This window comes from Chenopodium quinoa, unplaced genomic scaffold (assembly GCF_001683475.1).
Source record: "Chenopodium quinoa cultivar QQ74 unplaced genomic scaffold, ASM168347v1, whole genome shotgun sequence".
Taxonomy (NCBI): domain Eukaryota; kingdom Viridiplantae; phylum Streptophyta; class Magnoliopsida; order Caryophyllales; family Amaranthaceae; genus Chenopodium; species Chenopodium quinoa.
In genome coordinates, this window is record NW_018745481.1 from 1 (window position 1) to 21,148 (window position 21,148).

The window sequence follows — 21,148 nt, forward strand, 5'->3', positions numbered from 1 at the left end:
AAACTGAGAATTCCCAAGAACCTTTGCATATTCATAAAGCTCTGTCATCTGCAGTAACAACCAAAAACCAAACATAATCTTCAAGATCATTTCTATCACTACATATTTTGCTCCAAAAGAAAATAAAAAATTTAATGGGGAGGCATAGATTATATGATGGATAGTGAAAGGATGGTGCATAAGAAAATAAAAACAGCCTAGATTATTAAGGGCAGAGAGCTACTATAAGCAAACTATTCCAACAGGTTCAAAGCATGAAAGCACATCTCCAAAACCTCAAGAAAGGCAACAGAGATGAGAAGATTCCAGGAAGCTCACTTGCAACCTCAAGAAACTATTCCAAGTAGTTCGAAGCACATCTCCACAACTTCAAGAAAGCCAACAAAGAAGCCAACTTAGACGAGACACGAGAGAACTCATACAATCGCCACCATCCAGCAGCAATCCAAAGACAGTAGTTTTCAAGATTTAAAAAACAAATCACTTATCTAGAGCTCATCAACATCTTAAGTAGGGGAGGAGTTAGAATCCAACGTCCTTTTCATGTATTTGGCTTATTTAATGCGTTCAAAGACTTTCCTTTTAAGTTTATAGGCTATTGAGTAATTATGATGTTATTGTCAATCAGAAACGCAAGGAAAATATTGCATCTCCAAAAGAAAATCTTCAGAGAATCATGAGTAGTGAGTATCAAACCTTCTTTTCCCAGCTTTACTTTGATACAAGCGTTGTGTTGTTGCACCTATATAGAAATCGTGTTGTCACTCATCCTAACGCATACAACTCTGAAAAATCCCTCTCTTGATTTCCTGGAATCCTGGTTGTCAGCCTCACTTGTGCCTACTGCCTGCCTGCACAAGCGCCTGATCAACCGTACCCCCTAGCGTTTGTTTCCAATAGGAAATAATGTCCCTTTATACGATAAAATCTTTGCTTGTACACTTCATTTGCTCAAGCCTCTTCCACTCAAGCCTTGCACCCTAGCCAGCTTCTCAGTATAAGTGCACTGAACAATCCAGTGTCAAAACAATCGGACCTTTCACATGGCATGCCAACTAATAAAATAGGTAAGCACTGGTAGGTAAGGAATGTAGAATGAGATCAGAGAAGGTATAAACTTTAAAGAGGAGCTGGTTTCCCAGACAAAAGCTTCCTGCCCAAGGATCAAAAGTACTTGACTCGGGTAATAAGTCAAATCAATGGCAAAAGGAGAGGGGGGGGGGGGGAGATGAGCCACAATCAGAGAAAAAAAAAATCAAATTCTAGCGACCCATCCTGCACCAACAATGGGTAGAGACCTGACATGTCAATTAATCTACAATTTCATGAGTGTGCACTTGTGGGTATGTGATAAGAGTATCAATGATGATGACTTCGAAAATTTGATCAACAAGCATCAACAAAGCTTGTCCCTAAACATTGATGCGTCCATGGCTAGCAACTCACACTACCTTGGACATCAAGATAGTCCACGGTTTGCATGGTGGCTTTTCTTGGTGTTCTTGAACACACTTGAGTGTTCTTTTTCTCTTTTTGAAGATTCTTGAAGATTCTTGGAAGATTCTTGAAGGTTCTTTTAAATTGCTTTTGTAGATTTTGCTTCCAGGATTTTACCTTTCACTTGAAAGGGTTTTTCTTGGTTTAAGCATTAGGATTCTTTAAAATTATTTTAGTTAAGTTTTTAAGATATTTTCGTTAGTTGGTTTATCTGATTTAGGCGTGTGGAAATCTGAGAAATACATGTGGGAAAACTTTCCTATATTAGATTAGGAAATCTTATCTAATGTAGGGAAGATTTGGAGAGGTTAGCTGAAGACATTTGCGAGTATGGAGATTGTGCGCGTAGCTTGGAATCCAAGCTAGTTTGGAAATTCTAGCTGCACTAGAATTCTTAGACGAGTACTAGTTTCTTTTAGCCTAGAATTCTACTTGTTCTAGGATAGAATTAGCTATAAATGTTCATTGTAATCCCACGTTGAAGTACACGAAAGAATACACACAAATATTCAGATTTATTTCTTAAGTTGCATACTTGAGTTTTGTGAGATTGCGATCAATTGCTGTTTTGCTTGTTTTAGTTTAAAACATTCGTTTGGATTAATTAATTAGGTGGATTCTTAGTTGATTGATCTTAGTTTTTGTTTAATTCTTGGTGGATTTCCTGTATAGAATTAGGCTTAAACATATCCTTTGTGTTTTGTTGATTTTCGGATCAATAATTCACATCAGTATGCAGAATACATCTTTTAGACAGAAACTTAGATGTGAGATGATATCATAGGTTGGTCTTATAAAGCTACAAAAAGATGAAAACAAGGAGCTGGGTTTCCCAACCAAAAGCTTGCTTCCTATGATCGATAGTAGAAAACTCAAGTACATGACCTTGTTGAGTGTAGAACATCTGATAGCACAATTTTTTTGGTCTGAATGCTTAAATAAATCTAGATCCATCCCCACTTGGCTTCTTTACTGTTTGGTAAGTGGGATTGGACAGGAAATCGTTGGGCTTAGCTAAAGAAGCAAATTAAACCCTGTCACTAATCTCACTATTGTTCATTCCTTACCCCAAAGCGACAGGCCAATAGGCCATACAGTTAAGTCACAAGCACTGTTAGAAAGATCTGGCAGTTGAACAAGTTCAGAGAAAAGCCAAATACAAGTATGCTTATAGCTGAGGTGATTCGACACCAAGTTCCAACATTGCTTGATAATGACTTAAAACGAGAGTGTAAACAAAACTCAAAACAAACCTACAGACCTCCAGTTGATTTCAGAGTACAATAGTCTTCACTGAGTTCACTCTAGATAATACATATTGTGGCAGCAATCCATTACTCCAAAACAAAACTTTGGAAGAGTTGGAGATCAACACTTCCCATGAACACTATAATCAATCAACCCCAACATCAAGCAAGGATCTAAAGTCAATAAGTAGAAACATGAATAATGTTTATCCCAAATAAAAATTAGACCCAAGTTCTTGTCCCCTCGATGAATAGTAGCCTCAACCAAGAACTGACATAAGAAAAAAAAAAACAAAAACAAAAACAAAAACAAATTATAGAAGGGATCTATACATTGATGGTCAGGGTGAAAATCATAGATAGTAACTTAGGTAACAGTTATTCAACTAGCTAAAGTAGTACGCAAAATGTGATAAACTATGACACACGATAAAATTTAAAGTAATATAAAAAAATACAAAGGACAATTTTATCCCCGATTTAAGGCATAAATAAATGCAGAGTTCTCTAGCAAGTAGAAACACCACAATAAAAGTCTAACTGCATGCATAGAAAAGCCGAAGTAACTTGTAAAGGAACTACAAGAAACTAAAATAACACCTGAATTGCCTCAGGACTAGCATACGTCCTTGGGAAGTTCCAGTGGTCTGCACCAATGAGACACAATCTTGCACTATCTGAATACTGCTCAAATCCAGCCTCTGCAACCAAGTAGCAGATATGTGCAGCAGTAACCTATACAATTGGACTCATATAAGAATGAAGCTGATAAATCTTCTAACTTTTCTACAACTGTAGACTAATGGATGGAAATGGCAATTTTGAAGTTGCAAACAAAGAAAATAAACAATACTTAACAGCCAACAGCTGCTGCCCAAAATAAAAGTGGAAGACATACATCATGTTTTTCCTTCAGTAGACAATCTCCAAGATGGATAATCACAAGATGATCATTCTCAGTTCTATTTGCAGTTATTACAGCCAAATTTTCCTCCCAGTTCTCCAGCATGCTAAAACCTGCATTCTGCTTAGCATACTAAAATTTCAACGTTTAATAAAAGATATTGTAACCACCTCAAGTAAGCATCACCAAAGCTAAATCAAACATTTATGGGACATTCAACATAATTTCCCAGTACTATTGACAGTTCTTACAATTCAATTCTCTTTAAATAGGAAAAAAAATAATCAAAATATACAAAATGCTCCCGCTGCCAATGCCCATAAATAATCTTCATGTTATCTTTTAAGGATACCCATGTGAGAAGAACCCCTTTCACATTTTAATCCTATCAATCAATCAAAGACGTAATCCAATAATGTGGGGTCGGCTCACATTTTAATCCTAACCCCACTAAAATTTAAAATGCATGTCCTAACGTAAGTTAGGTAATAGGAAGATTATTTAAGGTCGGAGGGACTATATGGTAAAAACTCAGACAAAGTGAAAGCAAGATATCAAATCCAATAACCTCTTTCCAACGAAGTCTCTTCGTTCTCCCTCCTCCAAACCCATGGAACTATGGAAACCCCTTCTCGTCCTCCCACAATTCCATCCCCTTCCACAACTCTCCTCCTCACCATCCTATTTTAGCAACCCCCTCCTCATAGACCCCCTTTCCCCTGTATGTATAACAGTATAAGTATTGCCCTTAAGTTGAAGCAACCCAGAAACCTTGCTGTTTGCACGAAAAAAGTTATCTAATTTTCCCAATTGATAATATTTCTGGAAATTGATTTTCCTTTGGCAATGGACAATAATCATATCAAATAATTTATACATCAATGTAATAATTGTCTTGATATATAAGTAGTATATTAATAATGTTTGTAAACTTAGCTAAATTAATGTTGGATGACAGGACTATTGAATTCTTCAACAAATAGTACAACATTAATTTACTTTACCTATTTTACTATAGCTAGAATTAATTTATTTTCTATAATTCTCACAACTTCACAAGTACCTTTCATCTAAAAATGCTTTTAGACTTCTAGTTGGCAGTTAATGGAATCTATTGAATTACATAATCTGGAACCACTCTAAACAGTTTGAAATTTCATCTCTTAATAGAGACTAGGGCTTTTTGTTTTAGGCCGGTAAGAGGTGTGATCAGGAAAAGAGTTGAAGGGGTATTTTAGAGGAATCAGGAACTGAACAACTCAAAGTTTCAAACCGCTGGGTTTGAAGAGCTTTGAAGGGTTGGGTAAGATACAGGTAAGAAAGGTGTGTGAAAGAAAGGCTAAGGCAAATACAATTGTGGGGAGGGGGTTCAATGAAAGGATATGGGATTGGGAAGGAAGAAGAGGCTGCCATGAAAGTTAGGGGGGGGAGGAAGGAAAAGGGCAGCCATAGGATTTAAATAATTTTACGAATTAGGGGTTTATTTCTATGTATAGTAGGATTCTTTGTTACATTATTTAAGAAATTATAGTGCCAATTTAAAGGGCCTTATGATTTTATTAATATGTGTGTGATTTGAGATCAATAAAATGTAAAGTTTTGTGCTTAACCTTGTAAAAATAAGTGAGTTAATTTTCACCAATTCTAGCGTTTCTAGTTGAGTAAAACTATTCAGTCCGTTTGATCAAATTGTTTAGTTTAGGTCCATTCGACTCTAGAGTACTACCTAGCATTTGTGAAGTCTGTTTGACATAACAAAAATCATATAAAAAACAAATAGCGGGTTGGAAAGTGCAACTAGACATCAGTCCTAACCCCTTACTGAACCTCTTAACTACCCTAAACTAATGATGTCAATTCTTTACAACGATTTATCAATACGTAAAATTCAATTATTTTTTCCCAGTGTTATGAAGCAATAAGAAGCAAAGTTATGTACCTGCATAGACTGTGGCAACATATTTACTGCTTCATACACGTCATTAGCAGGCATCGTGCTGTTACAGAAAACCTCTTCAGGTTTTCTTGCTATCAAAAGGCACAAAGTTCTCAAAGGTGAGCCAACCACTAACTGGCTAACTGCCATTTTCTTCACGGTATCAGCATAAAGCTGCAAATTATACCAATAATCAACTAATTAAATGCATTAAACAAAGTAGCCAGGGAGCCTAGACTGATCTGATAAGAGAAGATGAGAAGTATACAAGTACAAACCTGATCCCAAGTTCTCGGGCAAGAATTAGAGCAAATCCCCAGAGGTGACCGTCTTGAGCTCGTTGCAAAGCCTCCTTCTTTCTACCAGATATCAGAAGGTTTTGTACCTCAGTAGCAGTAGTCTAAAATAGCAAGTATCCATTTCAGTCTTTCACAGAAGTAATAATACTAGTTATAAAATGAAAGAAATACAGGAAGGTCCAGTATACCTGAATTTGTGCTTCAGAAGGCAAGGTCATCAAACAATTAGAAATTGCATTATAAACATTAAACTGGCCATCACTCCTCTTGGAAGATGCGAAGAGTTTGGCAACGGCTGATTCGGGAAGGTCATTTTCCTGACATATATGGAAGAAAACGCTTTTATTGATAAATATTTCTGAGTTCTGAAGATTTGAACGGCAAGTAATGTGACCGATCAGGAACCCATGCTTCATTTATTCTCAATTCCCACCAACCACCCCCCTCCCACCCACGTAGTCACATAACACACACACACACACACACACACACACACAGAGAGAGAGCAAAATCAACACTTGAATATCAGAAAATAGTGCCATATAAAAAGCCAATAAAGAATTCACTCAAATTACAAGGTTTGCTTCTGAACCAGAACATCTAATTTGTAAGTAAGAGCATTAAACCTTGAAGCACTTGTTTCTACGTTGAAAACACTCCTCACAACATACAAAATTACAAAGGTGAATGCTTTTTTTTAGTTTCCTGTCCCCCATGCTCAAGCACTCTCATGTACTATTTTACAATAACATTCTCCAGCAAAGTTGTTCAGTTGCCAATAAAAGAAATCTTGTAACCTCAACTCTCAATTCTTCCGCATCAAAAACTAAACTCCTCTTATCCCTCTTAAATAACCTAATTATTGCACCAGCAATAAGTCTCAGAAATAGGCATCATACATTGGCTCAAACTCACTAGATTAAATAACCATGCGTATGAATTATCTCACAAAAAAAAAAGGGGAAAAAAGTGCAGATTCGGTTGTAATGCTGAATTTCCATTTCAAAAGACAACCTCAACTATGAAAATATTTCTAAAAACTATAAAATTGCTTTTAATTTGTAAAGACAACCCAAACTTAAAACTATCCCAGTTAAATTTTCCAAACAAAAAATGCAAAAGAAAAAAAATTAGGTATGGGATTTTGTTGCCGAATAATACTGAACTTAATCCTGAACTAAAACAAGCAATCCCTTCTCCATTTCTTTCAGCGTGCAAAAGGGCCAAGCAGTAACTCCCAAATACCAAACTGAGAGAACTTACAACTGACCATGCATCAATAGCTAATGAGCCCCAAAATGTAAACATATTCATTCTTACCAAAATAGAAATCTATCATTTGCTTAATGCTGTTCACATGCAGTTCAAAAGTTGCGGATTGCCCAAAGGAAAATGCTATAAGCACAATCAAAGGGGGGAAAAGCCACTGGGTAGTTCACAGTGAATGCCAGGAAAGAAGCAAAAAACTTGTATTATGTAAACTCTTCAAAATAAGAGAGGGGTGGGGGGGGGGGGGGAGTGGAGCTACTAACAGTTCACAATCAATAGCAGATGCAACAAAGGTAAAAAGATTCCAACACTATAGATCAGCCACTTCAGGATTCAAAAACATATATACCTTCAGCCCAGTATCCCCGCCAAAGGATCGAAGTTTTCCATAGTGTTGACAAGCAATTTTTAGCAATGAAAGAAGCAATTTCGAACCTTGACGTTTACCATAATTCATTTCCAGAGATTCACTGTTTGATATCTTGTCATCAATCCATTTATTCATATCTTTGCTTCCCACATTACACCAATTAAAGGACCAGGAAAGGACTGATTACACAAAGAATGGAAGTAGCTATAAGCACTTGTCTCAGAACAAGATGGATCCTTGCTCAAACTCACAACTTCCATCAAATTGAGCACAGATAAGAAGCATCCATCACTATCCTGCAAAAGGGGGAAATCACCAAATGAGGTCCAAATCTAAGATGAGAACTACATTAACTTGACATAGTAAAGCATAAATGAGTGAATATACCTTGCTTCCAAGTGCTGAAAACCCACCAATATTATTATCTTTCATAACTACAAGCTTCCCCCCAAACCCAAAAGTAACTAAAGCATGAGGAGGCCGACCTGCAGATGACCTTCCCTCACTTGGTGTATAAGAGACATGGTGAGCATTAGAAAATAAGGGTTGGGGAACAGCAGCTGCATTTTGACTGCTGTAATGACCAGTTGGGTATTGAGTTGGCTGCTCATTTTGCAGAGCCTGTTGAGCATGATTAAACAGCTGAAAATTATTCTCAGCAGAAAAATTGCTCAAGCCACCAGCCCAATTAGAATTATCATTACTCTGACTTGTTTGCTTGTATGTTTCCAAAGATCCTGTGGAACCAGAGGGAGTCTCTTGGCACAATTGATTGTTACGTAGCTATTGTTATCATTGAATCTTTGCCACGACGGAACCACACTAAAATTGGTAGTAGCAACAAAATTTTCCAGGCCTTCACCTCTGGGACCTTGTAGCCCATCATTGTTAATGCCCTGACTACTAGTACTACTAGCATGAGTATAACCTGCTGAGGAGAGGAATCCATTTTGAACCTGTGAATTGCTAGTCTGATCCGTTGCATGATAAACTTCCAAAGAAAACCATTGTTGAGCTATTGTATCATAATACCAACCAGGGTACTGAGAATCAAAAATCATATGTGCTGGATACTGAGTTTCCTCATACTGTTGCAGAATGGAATTGTGTCCGGATAAATTTTCAGTCATACTTAATTGACTTATAGTTCCCACAGCAGATTGAGCTGTTTGTTGTGCATTAAAATTTTGGGATGACTGTACATTAGAAGTTTTCCATAGGCTGTCTCCATTTGCACCAAAGGTTCCTTGTATATTTCCAGCAGTGATATCAAAGCTTTCCTGCCCATTTAAAACTCCATCACTACCATGCAACTGATACCATTGTGCAGTGTTTGGATCATATTTCCATCCAGGGTAAAGGCTTTCCCAATACTCGATGCTATATGTATCTCCCTCATTTGGAGGTTGTTCAGTAAAAGCCCAGTTGAACCTTGATACTCATTATGACTAACGAACTCTCTGTAACTTCATTCTTTCTTGCCTCATTTCCAGGCACAGCTTTAGCTTCGGTATAGAAATTCCCATTTCCCTCCTCCTAAGTCAGTAAAAAATTCGTCATAAAATCCAACACCACCACTACCGGGCATAGCAGAATCAGTAAAAGCACTCCATTGGACCTCCATAACACCACTCGTAGGCGAGCAACTAATCTCTCTCATCAGCCCTGACTGAACCTCGGAAGACATATCCCCGTCGCCTGTTACAGGCCCATTGTCCAAAACAGACGAATCTAATGATACTAACGAAGAATTAGCCTCCCATCAACAACACCTGTTCCCCCCTTGCTTCAAGACTCTGTATCCCCATATTATCACAGTTTCCCACCACCTTAACCGTGTCCGTGCCACTATCTCCACGACTTATCTCGCCCGCACTTAAATTAGCAAATTCTTTCAATTCATCAGACTCATTCCCATCCAATAAATCAGAAGCATGAATCAATCCAGTTGTTTTCGAGCTAACATCGTCGTCGTCATCATCATTTACTAGCTTATCAAAGAAATCCTCATCCGTTTGATCCTCCAACTCAAATGGAGGAATTGACGCCATTAATTTAATTAAAAGGAAAAATAAAAACCTAACAAATCACTCTATAACAACCAACCCAATTCCACAAACCCTAAAACCTCTTACCAAATTCCTGCTCCCAACTGGAATTCTACACCAAATTAAAGATCCGAAGAAGCAAATCAAAAAACAAATTCAAAACACAAAAACAGAACAAGGCCCAAATACAAGGGTTTCGCAAATCACTCTCCTCTTGTTCCTCTCCAATAATTAAAAAATAAATAAAGATAAAATAAAATTGCGACAAAATTGAATAAACTGAGTTGGTTGAAGCAGCATAGAAGTCAACAGATTAATAAGTTTGAACTTACAGATCAAAGTTCCATAAACGTAGGTGATATCTGATCACGTCGGATGAGGAGAAAAATAACCGGAAACTGATAGAAAGAGGGGAAAGACAGTCCTCTATAGTCTGTACTCCGTTGTAATTTATTGTCTTCCACGCAGAGGTATGAATTTCCTTCCCCCACGAGTCCAACCAACCCCACGTCCCCACACCAAAGCCCACCTTTTTTCTTTTTTTTTTTTTAAAAAAAAAAAAAACAAAAAAAACAAACCTTTAGGGGTGGGGATATCGTAAATAATTTTTTTTTTTAAATGTTACGGAGTAATATGGTAATTTGGGTCATATTTTAATAAAAAAATTGTTGATTTATTTTCTAAAAAAAAATTGTTGATTTAATAATTTTTAAATTTTATATACGAATTGTCTTGATAAATCCTTTTAAATTGTTTATTTGATCTTGTTGTTTCACTAAATTAGAACCCGAGCGATTTATATAAAACCTATTTTTAATTTGTATATTTTAAAAATAAATTGCTATTATTCATGAATATAAATTACGTACATTTGATTATTTTTAAAAATTTTATTTTCATCAAATTATGATATGGTGTATGTTCAACGTCGTCTACTTTATAGTTCAATGTAGGAGGTCATTTTATTAGTGTGCTACTGTGCTATTTAAAATTGTTTCAATTTCTTACTATAAATTGATAGGTTTTTAGTTGTAATGTAGAAGTTTTTAATATTTAAATTTAAAAAATGTTAAATATGATAACTCCAGAAAAAAAAATGACATCATCATTGCATTTAGGCAGAAATTTATTTATTAAGAGAGCGACGCATAGGCAGTGGTAACGTCAACATCTTCTGTTTTGGTAATAGTTAATAGATAGATTTGTTTTCTACAACTCCTAATTCAGATTTAAAAAAAAAAAAGTTATGCTAATTTATTCCGATTTTTTTTAGAAAAATAAATAAATAAATAATCAAATAAGCTCTATTTGGCAAAACTTTTGGTAGCTTGGTAACTTTTAGCGGTCGAGTAGCGGGTAGCTATTAGAGTATTGGATAGTTTATAATTAGTAGTGGGTAGAGGTTAGCTGTCAATGTAGTAGTTAATAATATGAGTATCTTAGCAAAAATTTATGTTAAAATAAAAGTTTGTGTAAATAATATAGGTATTATTGATAAAATAGCATGAGCTGAGAGATTATTTACACTTATACCTTGTGTTAGTTTTGCTTGAAATTGATAATTTTTGGTATTCAAAACCAACTTATGTGTATTCTCATTCCTTTGAGAGAATTAAATATTACATGAAAAATTAATGTTAAGAGTATGGCATATTCAAATTAACACAAGAGCTTATACAGTGAAAATGATCAATGTTGAATATAAAAAATACAATACATGTATAAAATATCACGTACTTATTTAAAAATAAAATATATAAAATTTGAAATAATAAGAAATTCACATTAAAATAACATGAAATTATGAACCTGGATTACCTTGTGCATGGTATAACCGAGAGTACACATGAAATTGCGCATCAAAGTAGTGTAAGACCATGTTCACTTCATCTTACAAAAAATTAATATTCAGTAAAAATAATTTTAGTTCAGCAAAATTAATTTCAATTCATTAAGATAATTTCAGTTTAGTAAAAAATTATTTCAATTTTAGCAAAATTAATCTTATTTTAGTAAAATAATTTCATTTTGGTAAAATTATTTTAGTTCAGAAAAATTAATTTTAATCTAGTAAAAATAATGCCAGTTCATCAAAATTTATTTCAATTCGTAAAAATAATTTATGTTCAACAAAAATAAGGTGAAGTTGAATAGGACCAAAGTATAATAAATGTTGTATGGTAAACTAGACACTTTGACAGTAAAACCCGTCTTTGTTCTGTCTTAGTAGATTCTTTTAGTGGCATGTTTCGGTCCTGTTTCCCCCCAAAAATGATAAAGCATATTGTATAATAATTGGAAATTAGGGTGTGTTTGGACAATGTCCTGAGTTACTATTTTGTACTTGTTTAATTTGATAATAATATTCGATTGTCTTTTATTAGCTAGTGTATTGATAATCAAGTTTGTACTTGTTTTAATTTGATGATAACGTTCAACTATTTTTTTTTTTTTATTAATGTATTGATATTTGATATTCATTTTTTTTTTGTTTTGTTTTACACAGTATTGATGATCATGTTGAAAATTTAATATTTTGAAAAAAAAAATTGTATAAGGAGAAACCAAATTCATTCTTGTATGTTGTGATTTGAATATAACAAAAATATTTAACAGAAAATTCTTATTTTTCACCAAATCGAAAAAGAATACAATTTTTTCAAACTTCAAAATAAAGCTATTAATTTTTTTAAATATACATGTTAATTATCTTATCATATGTAACAAATAATGCAATTAAAGACTTATAATCTTATCTAAGTTAACTATAATTCTGTTGGGTAAAATTGCACAATACATAGATATTTAAGGTGGTAATATTTGTAACATATTTACTTGTGACATAGTATACCCAATTATTGATATTTATGGTACATTTAAGGGGTCGTTTGGTTAAGACAAGGTAAACAGAATGGAATCAAGAAAGGGATTGAGGGGGAAAGGAAATGATACCCTTTGATGTTTATATGTTGTTTGGGTTACATAATCAATAAGTTACAGACTTCCACCACCTTCTCCAAAAACTTCTCCCTCATATTAATAGAGCACCACCCACTCCATCCTGACGTCATTTTTGGATCCCTTCCATTGTCACTGCCACCTTTCACGCCGCTGCCTCTCTTAGGCCCCACAATCGAAATTTTCTCTCTCATCTAATTATAGGTTTTTAAAGGTCAAATTCACCCTTAAAAACTCTAGATCTGGAGTTTTTATTGGTGTATTTGACCATCTATAGCCATATTTGATGATAGAAAAAAGGTAATTTTTTCACTTATATTATTTTAATTTTAAAATTAGTAGTAATTGGGAGGTTGTATGTGGTTTTTTTCTAGTGGTGGTGGGGCTTCGGGGTGGTTGTGGTGGTTTTGATTAATGGTTGTGGTGGTATCATGGTAATTTCAAAGTGGTTTCGTGGAGCGGTGGAGTTTTAGGGGCGTTTGAAGCTGGGGTCGTCAGTGGTGGTGACGGCTACAATGGGAACGGTTCACGATTGGCAGTGGGAGGTTGCTGGTGGACCAAGTCAGGTGGTGAAAGTTGGTTATAGTTGTTGGGTGTAGAGGATTTTGGGGTAATGGATGTTTCCCTTGGAGGAGGTGGGGAATGATGATGGAAGAAAATTGGGTAATCAAAGGGGAAATGGAATGATTGAATTAGACAAACAAACAACATTAAAGGGAATCATGGCAGTTGATTCCCATTCCGTTTCTTGAAACCCCCAACCAAACGCCCTAAGTATTCTTTTAAACATTTGATAAAATAATAATAAGAAACCCATTGTTTTGGAAAAAAACAACACCAGAAAGTGACGAGTGTCATTCGATATTACCCTGTAATTTTCCTAAAGCTCTGTCCATACTTTACTATTGCGATATTATGAAACAGAGAGTGTACTCCGTAAGTTAATTTAAGGAGTACTCTCTCCGTTCCCATTTAATTGACACATTGAAATGGGCATGGAGTTTATGAAAATGTTTGAGTGGAATAGCTTATTAAGATGTTTATTGTAAAGTGAACATAGTGGAATATTATTTTATTCATAGAAATAGTGCACGGGGCATTGTAAAGTGAAGTTAGGCCCTCTTCAGTTTAATTTTAAAAAAATAATATGGAGTATTCAGTAAAAATAATTTTAGTTTAGTAAAATTAATTTCAATTTAGTAAAAATCAATAACTTGAAAGAAAAAATATATTAGAAAATCAGTAAAAAATAATTTTAGTTTAGCAAATATAATTTAAGTTTAACAAAATGAATAGGGTCTAAGTGAAATGTTTGAGTGGGGAGTGACGATAATTTTAATATAAATATTTAAAGTGTCCGTAAAAAAAAATTAAAAAAAAATAAACCGGTGAGCCATTGTGTAATAATATAGAAAATAACTAGACATTAATGAATCCTCGCCATCTTTAATAATAAGTTAATTAATTATTTATAAACAACCAACAAAAGGAAGAGCAGCAAATTCAAGTTACTCAATTTTAGTAACAATCCATATTACTCAAGGGATACGCTGGTCATTTCACCGGCTAAGGTAGGGGTAGATTAGTCACGCTTGGATTAAAGTAAAGAAGATGGAGTTAAGATGACGAAAAAATGATGAGAAGGAAAAAAAGATGAGAAGGGGAAACCGAGATCTTCATTATTTAATAGTGGAGGCTGAACAATTTTTCAACAAGGAGGGAACACTTATAAACAATAACAAATTCCTACCATTTAAGGTTAACCATGCCTTAACTTATAATTTTTTTTAGGGTTTTCATAAAATTCGGTGGCGAAGCCACCAGAAGTGACATGTTGGGATCGGAGTTTGTTGTGGTGTTAGTAGTGTTGAGGACGATCTATGTTTGTGGTGTTGGACGAATAACACCATTGTTATACTTTTGCAGACAAGTGAAGAAGGAAGAAGAAGAGATAGATGAAGAAGGAAGGACTGCTATACACGAATTTCAAGACTAAGGACATGTTCTCATTGATTGAACTCAGCTGCATTGAACTAAATATTTTATTACAGAAAAAAATTAGGAGTTGAACTGAACTGAACTAAAAATAAATGTATGAGAACAAATCCTAATATTAATAGTTTTCAAAAAAAAAAAAACCCTAATACTACTATTAACAACATTGTCATTTGAGTAACAATATTAACATATGTCTAGAAGAAGGGCAAAGCTACAATAACTCAATAAGTATACACCAGGCAAAAGCCTTCCTAGCTCTTTATCATCAATCAAATCAAAAACAAAAGAAAAAGAGAGAATGGCCGTTGCCTTCTCTCCCCGCCTAAGACCACACATTGCCATTCGTATCTTTGCTCAGTCTCTCCTTCCTACGACCACAACCCTTAGTAACTCAATTCTTCCGAAACCTCGCTTATGCTTCTCCTCCGCTCATCATTCTTCTCCTCTGCCTCGTCGGAGATGCTGCTGCACTCTCATCTCATCTGCCGGCGAAGACATTAAGCCGCCGGAAAATGTCGATTCCGGTAGTAAAGTCGGACTGTTTCGTAAGAGGTTGAAAATTGCTGATATTAAGGGCGGTCCTGACCAGGGTTTGGATCGTTTAGGCCATACTTTGCTCGTTCGAGGCTGGGTTCGCACCATTCGGATGCAGAGCAGCGTCACTTTTATTGAGGTTTTTTTTTTTTTTTTGAAGAAATGTTTCTAATTCTCTATTGTTGGAATTCACTGATTTATATATTATTATGGCAGGTGAATGATGGGTCGTGTCTCTCAAATATGCAATGTGTGGTGAGCTCAGATGCTGAAGGTTATGATCAGGTACTTCGTCCAAATCTAACTGTCACATTGATAGTACTGTAACAACTAAAGCGAATGTTGCTTATCAATATTTCTAGTAAATGAAAACGAGAATTTATCGAATGTTGCCATTGGACATTTAGCTAGTTGGAAATACTTTAGTTGAAAACTTTTTTATTCGAGTCGAAGCGCCCCAAGCTAGGCGACATGTACAAAGGATAAAGATGATTATATCATCATTATCATTATTAGTTATTGTTTAGAATATGTAAATTCCTTGATTTACTCCTTAATTTTGATAGTCAAAGTATATCCCTTATAATTAGCTGATGTACCTAGTCACATATTGTATGTAGTCATAGTTTGGTATGTTCAATGTTCTAATCTTGTACTATATATACTCGTGTATATTCATCAATATAATCAAGCTTTCCAACATTCTCTTTCTCATAACTCTATCATTGGTATCGCTACTGATCCATCTTTCTCATGAGCCTTTGATCCATCTTTTCTTGCTTTCGCTACTACCATGGTTACACTATCAAAACCCTTTGTTGATGCCGACAAATGATGGTGACCATATCAAACTTTTCTTCTCGGAAAGCTTCAAACCAAAATCACACTTTTTGCTCAATTGTTTTGGCACCCCGTATTTCATATACCAAGAGATGCTATTGATATTTTTTTTTTCTCCAAACCCCTTACACGAAAAAACAAACCTTTTTCGATATCCCGTAGTTTACCTACCATGTGTTACCATATACAAAATTCTCTCCAAAACCATTATGGAGAAACATAACATTATGTTCTAAACCACCATCACCACCATTATAATTTTTCTATCTCGCCTGTATGGTGGTCAAGGAACCTTTATATTTTTTTCCCTTCCATTTGTTGCAAGCATACGCCAGCAAATTTGAAATTTCTTTTTTTTTTTATTTATTTTTGAATATTTACAATCAATGGTTCATGTGTTTAAAAACCGTGAAAAACACCCATTAAACAACTTCTTATTCTCTCTCTATATATACTATCTTTTAACTTCTTCACGCAATTCCTCCATCTATAAAAAAAAAAGCTCCTTTAACACACTTCCTTTCCTTTTTCTTCTTAGCGAAAAAAAAAAACCTTCTAATGCTCCACTCCCTCCAGACCTTATTGGAGAATCACAATGCAATGCAACCTTTCTCACCACCATTCAATTCCTACATTGAACAAGATTTGAGATCTTATATCCAAGATCGGCTCTCGTTCCGAACTTCCGTCTTGCGGGGGCGTATAAAGGATAAAGATGATTATATCATCATTATCATTATTAGTTATTGTTTAGAATATGTAAATCCCTTGATTTACTCCTTAATTTTGATAGTCAAAGTATATCCCTTATAATTAGCTACGTACCTAGTCACATATTGTATCTAGTCATAGTTTGGTATGTTCAATGTTCTAATCTTGGACTATATATACTCGTGTATATTCATCAATATAATCAAGCTTTCCAACATTCTCTTTCTCATAACTCTATCAAAATGATCAAATTGGTGAGAAATACCCTGTGTTAATTAGAGGTGGTTATTGGACAGGGTAGCCCAATGATAATAGGGTCAGGGCCAAGCATATAGGGTTTTTAATGGACAAGCCTATTAATGGACAGGACCCTTATTAGGTAGGGTCAATATAGGACCAACATGTTTTTCCAATTTAGTTGATAAAGAAAATACACAATGTAAAAATAATTATATAGATTAATTTGTATTCATATGTATTTAATTATGGCTTTTATTTTAATTGATATTTTGTAGGCCCGCCCATTATCGACCCGCAACCCGCATTGTCCCGACCCTATATTGACCCTATAAAATGTGACCCTATTTGACCCTGACCCGCAACCGACCCTGACCCGCCCCGCCCAATAACCAGGTCTAGTGCTGATAGTGTACGTGCTGTTCCTTGTTAGGAAATTGTGATACAGTTTGAATCCTCAAATGTTTTACAGATGTGAAGAAATGAAACTTCTTTAATCACCTATTGTCTTTGCACCTTCACCACAGACTTGTTTTGATGTGGCAACATCATTTGAACTACCAAACTGTAATAATGTGACTAGCACTTGCATCATATCTTCCAGTCATCCATTCACTATTTTTTATTATTTTATTTTATTTTATTTTATTTTTTTTCAGGTAGAAGCCGGTTGCATCTCCACAGGAGCATCAATCTTGGTCCATGGCACCATAGTTGGAAGCCCAGGATCGAAACAGAAAGTTGAGTTAAAAGTTAACAAGATTGTGTTTGGTATATCATCTTCCTTGGTTGTTGATATATGTTTTACTATGCAAACTGTTAGGAACTAAATCATGAAAGGAAAGAACGAGTACTGATTTATTGTGATTACCACACATTAACTACAATGAAGACTATTAGCAATAGACAAGCATGAAGGAGACAAGAACATATTTTATCATGGAAAACCCGGTGATAAACCCACCAATACACTATAGTAATAATTTAATGACGGAGGCTTTAAGCTTCAATTTGAAGCGCCCTCCTCAATAAAACTTCTCTCACACTTAAACTCTAAGTGTTTGTGCTATTACAATTGAGGCTTTTTTTTTATTTTTTTTATTTTTTTTTTTATTTTTTTATATAATCAAAGCTTTTTTATATACAATGGCTAACATGAATATATATAGTGCAAGACATAAAAAAATCATATAGACAAGAAGGCTCGATATTGCTTGATAAAACATAAATCACTAAATAGGGTCATGAAGGTTTGGTTGGACTATTTACCCATATCACTTGTTTCCATATTCTTCTTCAAGTTTGTGTGAACTGCCATCCATCTTTGGGTGAACAGCTCTTCTTCCACCATAATTTAGCCCTGAATCATTTCTCCACACTGTTCCAAACCCAACACTATTATTGCAAGGATGCAACTTAGTTCCTTTTTCTTCCTTGCTTCAAGTTATTATTTATAGGTGTCATTCATATCTAGTTTATACATGCAAGAAGCTTATATCGTATAAGTATTCAAAGAGTTATTGAGAACAAATGGAAGTAATAGTTCTTGTATCCTAAAGAAATTACACATTTACAGTAGTTGGGGTTCATAAATCTTTGGACTCTTTTCTCCTTTCACATATTCCGTAGATATTCCTTTGAAATGGAAAAGGAATGTTCCTTTATCTTATGTAACAAATTGTTTTAAATAGGCTGCTTTCCGTAGATACATGAGAGAAAAGGAAAATTCTTTTACTATACATCCCTTAAGTATTGATGTGAATGCGGATGGCATTTCCTTTGAAGCGTGCTTTTCCTAACTATAGATAATGAATTTCAACCTCCTGGTGTTCGTCACATATTATGGTCATGGTATCAAATTCGAATATATGTTTATAATTTCTAAAGTAAACCATGAATATCCTGTTAATTATCATGAAAAGGATATCAACTTGCAGTAAAAAATTTAGTTCATTCATCTTTTCTTGCATCTCTTCTATTGAGCTATGTGTAATATGGTGCTGAAATACTACTTTTGTGTTTTTTCTTCTCTCTCTTTTACCATTTCAGATTGGTGAAAGTGATTCTTCGTTTCCTATACAAAAGAAAAGGGTTAGCAGAGAGTTTTTGAGGACTAAAGCTCATCTTCGCCCTAGAACCAATACTTTTGGTGCGGTATGATCTCATCTTAGTGTTTTTACTAATATACTCATAAAGTCCATCTTTTGGTAAACTAAACGATGTTTGACTTCAAGTATAAAGAAAAGAAATATCTTTTTCTTTCATGAATTTGTTAGTTCAATTACTTATATTTTAGTTGTAGATTTTTTTTCTTATTAGAAATGTCATCTTCTTTATGTGATGCTATCATCTTTGATCGTTTTGGCATATATGTTGTTCCATCATGGTTATATATTGTTTTTTTTCCTTGATTATTACGTGGTTCATGTCTCTCAAATCCATAAAATCATTATACTTCCTCCATTATATTTTAATTGCAATGTTGGGAGTTTCACGTTTGCCGGTGCACATCTTATATCATGAATAACTTTAATTTTATGTGTGAATAGTGTAAAAATTCAAACGTTACGAATAGAAAAAAACAGGGGAAGTATATATATAATCTTGCTTTTATGTAAAATGTCATCTGCTTATAAATATCAGTTGCTTATTCAGATGCGTGTTTCTCTCTTCACCCGGAATTATAGTTTCTTAATGTATTTGCATTTGATAAAGATGTACCACATTAAGTATCTCAGGTTTATTGTCATTGCAAGCTGGTATAGGTTGCAAGGGTGAGGAATGCTTTAGCCTATGCTACACACAAATTCTTCCAAGAGAATGGGTTTGTCTGGATCTCAAATCCAATTATCACTGCTTCAGATTGTGAAGGTGCTGGTGAACAATTTTGTGTGACTACTTTGGTAAGTGGTTGGCAGAGAATTTCTATTTTATTTTCAATCCGCCGGTAGAGTTTTGGGCTTTACATTTTTTATGTGGCTAAAGAATTTGGGTGAGTGCCTTGTATGTTATTCCCTCAGTCCCTAGTAGTTTGCCCCATTTTCTATTTTGGGTCGTCCATTAAAAGTTGCCCTATTTCCTTATATTGTAACATATCCACCATTTATTCCATTTGCATACACTCATAGAAGTTAGAAAGACAAGGATACCCTCACCCACTTTCAAAAGTTTGGTCCAAGCCTTAATAAAATACATCTTCCCCCACAAAGTATAAATTATTTCCTCTGAAGTTTATTTGTTTTCCCATGGAATTTTGTAGTAGGTTTGTGCTAAAAAAAGCCTTAGTATCTGGAAGCGAATAATTGCTTGTAAATTTGTGTGCTGCACCTTGAAATTGCATTAATAGAAGTTGTTAATTTTAAAAATCAGCTTTGACTCTAATTTTGGGAAAATACAATGTAATGCAAGTTGTAGTCCAAATAAGGTTTCTTTGACATTACTACATACGTTTTATTTAGCATTTGTCTTGTTCATTTCAATTCCTATAATGTTTTTGTTAATCAACAGATTCCAACCTCCCTGGAAGCTATGGATTCTTCTGCAGGTAAAATCCCAAAAACAGATGAGGGTTTGATTGATTGGTCGCAGGTGAGTTTGATTGCTCTAAAATGGTATGAGAAAATCAGCTAATTTTCCCTTTTTTTCTTGGATAAAAAAGACTTTGAATCTTGAGACATCTATATGTTTTGACCTTTTGAGGTCTAAGATGGACTAGTCATCAAGCTCATCCAATATTGGTAAAGGATACATTAATTATCTATTTATATAATCTTGGTTCATGCAGCTGACCCCATCATATTGAGATTAAGGATTTGGTTGTTTGTTGTTATATGTATTTTTTTTAATTAATGTAATTGGCCTTTATTTCACTGTTGCACATGTAAGGCCAGTGGGGTTGGTTATATTCTGATTAGATAGATATAGGATGCCTATATCAGTAGTGAGAGGTCTTGCATTGGAAGAATATCACCAATAAGAGTTGCTGCCTCTTTCAAATTTTATGTCATATCCTACCAGCCAATGATATAGCCTGTCAAAAGTTATTGATTTGATGATATTAAACTTAATTTATATCCCCTGTCAGGATTTTTTTGGGAAGCCGGCATTTTTGACTGTCTCAGGCCAACTTAATGCTGAAACTTATGCTACTGCTCTTTCTGATGTAAGCTTGTCTTCTTTTGATTACCTACTGGGTTTGTTGTTGTATCTTTATTCTGATTATCTATGCTTTCCCTTTTGATTTATTGATGTCTTTCTGCCAGGTATATACATTTGGCCCAACATTTCGAGCTGAGAATTC

The 21,148-nt window shown here is 34.6% G+C and overlaps 1 protein-coding gene and 1 pseudogene across 1 annotated transcript; one reads left to right on the forward strand and one right to left on the reverse strand.

Moving 5' to 3' along the window:
- Nucleotides 1–3: 3 nt before the first annotated feature.
- LOC110715181 lies at nucleotides 4–9,648 on the reverse strand (annotated as a pseudogene).
- Nucleotides 9,649–14,783: 5,135 nt separating this feature from the next.
- Nucleotides 14,784–21,143, forward strand: LOC110715182 (asparagine--tRNA ligase, chloroplastic/mitochondrial-like; the record flags this gene model as incomplete). Its single annotated transcript, XM_021893755.1, has 8 exons — nucleotides 14,784–15,199; nucleotides 15,277–15,345; nucleotides 17,508–17,588; nucleotides 18,898–19,002; nucleotides 19,614–19,751; nucleotides 20,356–20,436; nucleotides 20,933–21,010; nucleotides 21,111–21,143. Coding segments are annotated over exons 1-8 (960 nt in total), but the record flags the coding sequence as incomplete, so codon positions are not given.
- Between the last annotated feature and the right edge of the window lie 5 nt (nucleotides 21,144–21,148).